Consider the following 7,507-nt stretch of genomic DNA (forward strand, 5'->3'; position numbering starts at 1 on the left):
CCTTTTGCAATTAGAGAAACCGTTAGCGGACAGCATGGATCCTGACCAGGCAAAGTTCTGCGTGGATGCGCAGGCTGATCTGGATCAATGCTGGTCGCAAACGCACTAAGTTGGTTTTCTCATGGCGCGGCTAAAAAATGTATCACGCGTTAAAAACTAAAATGAATTCTGCTACTAAATTAATTTGGCACAATACTACATACTATAGATAGATATGTAAATCTTACCAGCGAACACGGTTTGAGCCAATCTAATTCCTGTGAACAGAACAGCAAGTATGATTCTTTTGTCCATAATAACAGCGCTAACATTACATAGAATTGTATAAAATAAACCAAATTTACAGGGCACGAAAAGGAGGAAGAACAACTATATTATTAATAGTTAAATTTTACATGTTTGCCACACTAACATCCGTACAATTTTGACACTAAAACTTCCTTGATTATACGCCATATATGCGCAGTCACTACATTACCAACTTTTAGTAACATCGATCTATCGGAAAATCGATAAATTTGCCTACATAAACAAAGAAGGAAAAAAATACTTAAACTTAAATAGAAAAAGTTCTATTTGGAAATCAAAAATTCGATACCCCACAAATTAAAGTTTAATTTATTCCGGATATTATGAATATTTTTAAAAAAAATATTTTAATATTTGGTTGGTCCTTTTTGACTTTAAAAAGACCCACCTCATTTCCTATAGACTCTGTAGGAAACGGGTAAAAAAAACTGACTTTTCCAAATATAACAGATAAAATGAGATATTTTCCGCAAATAATCAAAAAATCGATACCCCTAAAAATGTAGAAAAATTATTCAGTTTTCGTTATGTGTAATTTGTATTAAATTTAATAATGGTTTGTTTGGTCCTTTTTGCATTTTAGTGTGTACAGTGAACATTTCTTTAAAAAATCCGGCTTTTTCCGCCGTTATCCGTAAGTACTCGGAAGCTGTTACGGAAAATATTGTCGTCTGCTAGTCTGACTTTGTCGGTACAAATTGTTATAGCTCAAAGCCTATGAATTGTAGGTAAATTCACATTGACAAAAAAAAAAAAAAAAAAAAAAAAAAAAAGGGAATCTGAGATTGTTATTAGACAAATTAAAACAAATTAATTGTTGAACTCAGGAACGGCGAAACCTAGATCCGCTGTCGTTTAAAATAACGCTATGGAGAATTTAGTGTTCAATTCGCATTAAATATACAAATGCTTTTAATTTTCCTCGCAAAAAAATACTTAAAGCAACTAATTCTCATGTGTTACCGTAAAATATAGCCTATCAGTATTTGAGTTTCAAAGCATTTTTAAGAAATATAGCGATGATTAATTACCAGATACCTATATTATTTTTTGCCGAACGATATAGAAACTTTTTTATTGCCGCGGCGGTCCGGGTCCGATCTCCGACGCGGTCATCTTTTTTTCTTCATATGGGATTTTTTAATAATTTTGAAACAAACAAAAATTCTTTTATTCATAGTATAACCAAACTTTAATTTAAAAGATAGCCTTGAAGAAGTGATAATTCTACTTCTTTCCGAACCTCCTTTGTATATATTATTCTGTATTCTTAAATTAATTCGTTAACATGAGATATGTGAATAATGTGAATTATAGACGATGAACTGCGAACAAATTTACTAAAGTATCTGTTCTGTTCTGTTCTGTTCTGTTCTGTTCCATTAAATCATCTGTAGAATGCCACCTTATCTTTCCATTTCAACACGGAGGTTACAATTTTTACAAGTATTTGCATTTTGGGAAATGTGACAATATATGATATTAATATACATGTATAAAATTTGTTTTTGCTCGATTATAGTAAAAACTGTCAAGTCCACTTTGTGTAAGAACCAGTACTGGTGAAGAGATGTGGTCGTGACCGCAGTGGGATTCTAACTCAAGTGCCACGTATAAAGCGTCTACCGCCTTAACCACTGGACCACTGCTTCTCTTTAAATATGGTATTTACGGCATAACTACTAATTAAAAACGGAACTAAAATTCAAGGTTTATACATTTACATCCTTTTGTTCGTGATATATTCTTTCATACAAACTTCAATTTATCTCAGAAATAATTCACTGATTTAGCTTATGTTCTTATGCCTATTATTAAGAGGTTAATACACAATAGAGCTGGGCCGGGAGGTGATAATCCAGGGTTTTAGCCCGAGGGCCATTATTAATTCTGTAAAGTCTTATATGTTCTTTTCCGACACGTTTATAGCAGCATCCAAGTGCTAACGACTTAACGTCCGCTCGCCCGCGCACTGATCATGACGACGTTTAATGTGTCCATTCGTTTCACGCGCACGTGTTCGCCGGGCGGATTATGATTAAGAGTTTTCGGCTCGGGCCGATTAGTGATTATTATTGCGTAAAAGCAATAACCTGCTGAAAACACATTCATTTTTGTTACTATATATAGATACATATGTATTAAGAGACATTTCTATGTCCATTACCACTGTTTATTCAGTATATGGATAGTATTTAAACGACTGTTACATTTAAATTATACCAGTGTTGCCAAATGTTGCATTTCACATTGAAGGAGACAGTTCTAAGAAATGTTACAGATAAACTGATTGCAAATGTTCTACTGAAAACAAACTAATCCCCGCTCTTGCCAGAAAGACGTAAAAGTGTTTCCGCTTTCTTTTCTTGTTCAATATTGTAAGTACTCCTTTTTCCGATTTTTTTTCGACGAACATTCGACCAAATTAGACGAGTAGGTAGCTTCGACTATGTGTCGTATTCGGCGAAGTGTCGGATTCGACGAAGTGTCTTTCAGCGTAGTGTCGTAGATCCGTAGATCCGTGAAATATTTACTCTGTTTTTGTTCTACCAAAATATCGGACGAAAAACATATGAATAGTGATACTTCATATAAGTAATTTTCGTGTGAACGAGATGAACCCCTGTTTACATCGTTGGCATGGCGGGAGAAATTCGTTTGATAAATCTGTTTTTCAGTACACATTAGATGTAGCAAATTTTGTCAAAATGTTTAATAAAATACAGTAACTGTAAATGCAGTAAAAAATATCAATTTTGAAAAAATAACCACTTGTTAGGTTTATTTACATGACTGGCCAATCAGAACGCACAGACGTTACCTTATTCCCAGTAAGTTCCTTGTACTGTTTTAATTGGTGGTCTCTGACTTATAGATGAATGTTTCGTGTCATATTTTCCACGTTTACAGTGTTTTGTCAAACGTGGTCCAATACCAAATGTTTTACGAAGTTTTATCAAGGAATGTTCAGTTTTAAGAAAGATATGGACAGTTTACTGAGGTCACCCCCTGTCGATTTATATGCCTAGATTCAGACTCTGTCGGCAAAAAACAATACAAGTAGATTTCTTCTCATCAAATGCTTTACAAATTTGGTTGTAAATATCTATTAATTGATACACTGTAGATTGTCCATGAATAAATCCTGACTGATTTTTATACATAAATTTATTTGCATGAAAATAGTTATATAGGCTATATTCTTAAACATTACACGTTCCAACAGCAGATATTAAAGAGAAACTGGGCGGTAATTGGAAGGTATGGACTTATCCCCCTTTTTAAATAAGGGCATTACATTTGCATTTTTCCAGCATTCTTAGTATACATTTAGATCTAGAGACCTGTTAAATAAAATTTCCAGTGGTTCACAAATAGTAAAATGTGTCTGTTTTAACATACGGCGGTTGGAATACGGTGTTCCGTTTGGACAATCGTGACTTTTTATTTAATACTAAACCGCGAAGCACGATGGTACGATGACGAAAACGCGATGGCGCGATGATAAAACAACGATGGCACGATGGTGAAAACGCGATGGCACGATGATGAAACCGCGATGGTGCGATGGTACGATGGTGAAATGTCGATGTAATATCGCGTTTTCATCATCGTACCATCGCAGCATCGTGCCATCGCGTTTTCATCATTTTTCCATCGTGCCATCCCGTTTTCATCATCGTAACATCGAGTTTTCACCATCGTGCCTTAGAGGTTATTACACAGGGCTGGTGTGCCTTTAGGCGATATTGGCATACTAGGAGAGGTATTGGCCCGAGGGCTTTAGCGTTAAAGCAAACCAGTCCTGTTTTATAACCTTTTTATTGCATATGTTCCACTATACTGTTAAAGTAATAACGACATTAAAACAATTTCATGTTGGAATATTTATGTAATGCGCGGGAACGTCAACGTTTTCTGATGACGCTGACGTCATTTCCCTTCAAACATTTGTTTTTGGCTGTGACTAAATACAGAGTTGGTTAGACTGGTCCCCTGCGAACTTCAAAAAAGTAAAAATAATTGGAAGCCATTTTGAATGGGAACCAATATTGAACAGGGAACCAGATTACAGAGTTGGTGCGCCCGTGATATATTACAGACTCCGGTATATACCGGATTAACTAAATTTGAACAAAAATACCTTAAATGTATATATTTTGTAACCATGGTGATTCTAACCCTAACCTTTAGTCAATATATTATGCACATTATACACTAAATGCATGCGGACATGCAAAAAAATGAGTATTTTTGCCGTGCGTTCCATTTGATAATAATTCTGCGCATGCGCCGAACGGCTGCACCAACTCTGCAATGAGAAACATTTTAGTGCCGTAGTTTCTTGTGTCCGACTTATTCAACCACCATAGTAGAAGCTGGCGAAATTATGTATTCATACAATGTATTCTTTAAAAAAAATTAGTGTTAGTTTGTATATAGTTGACATTCTGCCAGTGGAAGTATAAAATCTTGATGTTTTGAACAGCCGGAAGTGTGCCTGATATGGATTTTTGGCAAATCCGGAAGTGTGCCTGATATCGATATCAGGCACACCAGCTCACAGGAACGCAAATATCGGCCTAACGCTGCTCATATACGTTTAAATCCAGTGCAAATTTGTTACTATATATTTAGTAACATATGCAATAAATTGCGTTATCACCGTCGTAACATCGCGTTTTCACCATCGTGCCATCGCGTTATCACCATCGTACCATCGCGTTATCATCATCGTACCATCGCGGTTTCACCATTGTTGCTTGAAAGAGTTGCCTCATCCTTTTTACAGACTGGGGTCGTGATGGTAAACAAGTATGCTAAGTATCAAAGCAATATCACAATGGACTTTGAAAGTATTTGGGGTGGTACGCCAACTTTAACATTTGTGTGACGCTCACGCCGACGCCGGGGGAGTACGATAGCTCCCCTATGTGCAAGAGAAACAACCTTTCATTGTTTGTAAATGAAGATGGGAATATCTGGTTTTCGGATAACAGTTTACACGCTGACTCGACAGAGCCTCATTACCGCTTGAAGAGTTGGGTTAAACATATTTTATTTTGCAATATTTTAACAACATGATTACAAATATACAATAAAGGATTAAACAGGAAGCTTTATAACCTCAAGGTTACCTTCAAGCCGGATATTGCTCTCTTCACAGATTTTTATGATGTACCAAGCAGACATCAATGAAAATGCCTAAAAGTGCTCGAACGTTGGAAGTATATTGTTTGAAGAATTGAAGACATGAATCAGTTAAGATTCAAAACCATCTCTTAATAGAAAAACAAAATCTTACCAGCATCCGTACATCTTAGCCGCACAACTGCTACTATGATCAACATTAGAAATTTCATGTCCTTAGCAGTACATTAGATTATTACTTTGTTTTATATTTTCATGTAAACGTATAAGTTTTATATTGCGCACTGTATCAAGAAAACAGAAATATTTCGCTCAATGTAAAAACAAGTAACTGAAGTATTAGGTTAGATGTCATAGATTTATAACATAATACCAACACTTGATATGTCATATTACAAATCAGAAATTGTATACAATGAAACTCCGTTCACTTCCTTATCTGTATCTCTTTGTAATTGTATCCTGATGACAAAAGTTTCAGGTATTTTATTTCAGCTTAAAACAAGCTGCAAAGTCCCCGAAATCAAGTTGATTTGGAATTAAGAATATCTCTCTTCTCCTTAAAATCCACTAAATGTTATTTCCTAGTAAAGAAACTTCAGTTTCCTGGCTTGAATAAAACTATTTAATAATAAAGTTGGGTAAAAATGAATCGTTGCAAGTCATATAATTCAGCATATTGTTTTAAATATGTACGAATAGGAATCATTTTTATTTGTGCGTTAATACGGGTATATAAACCACATTGGGATTTCCCACGCATTATTCAAGAATCGATGGGCCAACAACATCTACAGTGTACCCTCTCCTTTCGTAGGCATCAATTGTTCAGTAGGACCAACTCTTTCGGAAATAAAATAATTTATTTCCCATGTACCTGGGTGTCTACATCAGCCAGGACTAGTCATGGCGCGAGCACATAGTCATGGCGCGAGCACATAGTCATGGCGCGAGCACATAAATCAGACATCAGCGAAGGCACTTTGATCTGTTGGATTCCTGCGGAGAAACCTAAGGAGCTGTCCACAGGACGTCAAGGCACAGGCATATACACACTTGTCAGGTCTGTCCAGGAATATGCTTCTACAGTATGGGACCCTTACCATCACCAGCAGATCCAACAGCTTGAAAATGTCCAACGCCAGGTAGCCAGATTTACCACCGGGAACTATTACTCTAGAGACCCTGGATGCGTCACTAGCATGGGAGCCACTTGCACACAGGAGAGCCAGGAATAGGATCATCATGCTCTATAAGATCACCAACTTCATAGTAGAGGTTCCCGTTACTGTGACACCATTACACCAACAACAGGACTCGAGGCTCCATTGCCAACAACATCAGGCATATCAGCGGGGTCGATGTATATAAATACTCCTTCCTACCAGCCACCATTAAATTGTGGAACAACATCCCGCCGTCTATAAGAGGATTACCATCCCTAGACAGCTTCCGGACCGCCATGCAAGCCATGAACATGTCCGATCTCCTAAGAAATTAAACTGTCATGATTTTTGCAGTTTTTAATTGTAAGTTGTTCGTCCGTCATGCGCTGGAGTAGCAACATTCGAGTATATAGTACGAGTTCACTCCATAACGGGAAGAAGAAGAAAATGACAACCAAATAAATGATAATAAGTCATATCTTGGTCAGTTTGAGTGATAAAACAATAAAAATTGTATTAAAATGGAGCCGAGACATTAGCTCATTTTATAACATTCTCATTTACATTCATGAAAATGCAAATTAGTTTATTAACATAAAAATACTGCTAATAAAGGGATAATTTCAGCTCCATTTTTACTGTTTTTTGTTGTTGTTGTTTTTTCTTCAAAATAATTGAACAAGATATGATGGATTATCATCTGTATGGTCATTTCCAAAAATGACGTTTGTCACGGAAACATTGAAATACTATTTAGTTCGAGTTTTTTTTTTCATGGGATCATCTTTTTTAATCCCCCGCCGTGGCGGAGGGATTATAGGAATGGTCTGCGTCCGTCCTTCCGTCCGTCTGTCCGTGCCCGCGAAATGATGGTTAAGTGA

The 7,507-nt window shown here is 36.4% G+C and overlaps 1 protein-coding gene across 3 annotated transcripts in view; it reads right to left on the reverse strand.

Annotated features, from left to right (window-relative positions):
- LOC123556442 (uncharacterized) overlaps positions 1-361 on the reverse strand; it is a 468,205-nt gene extending 467,844 nt beyond the window's left edge. For all 3 annotated transcript variants that reach the window (XM_053542660.1, XM_053542659.1, XM_053542658.1), the window contains exon 1: positions 228-361. In XM_053542660.1, coding sequence (XP_053398635.1) covers positions 228-294 — 67 coding nt within the window. In that variant the 5' untranslated portion in view covers positions 295-361. The remainder of the gene's footprint in view (positions 1-227) is intronic.
- Between the last annotated feature and the right edge of the window lie 7,146 nt (positions 362-7,507).

The sequence above is a fragment of the Mercenaria mercenaria genome, chromosome 5 (assembly GCF_021730395.1).
Source record: "Mercenaria mercenaria strain notata chromosome 5, MADL_Memer_1, whole genome shotgun sequence".
NCBI lineage: Eukaryota > Metazoa > Mollusca > Bivalvia > Venerida > Veneridae > Mercenaria > Mercenaria mercenaria.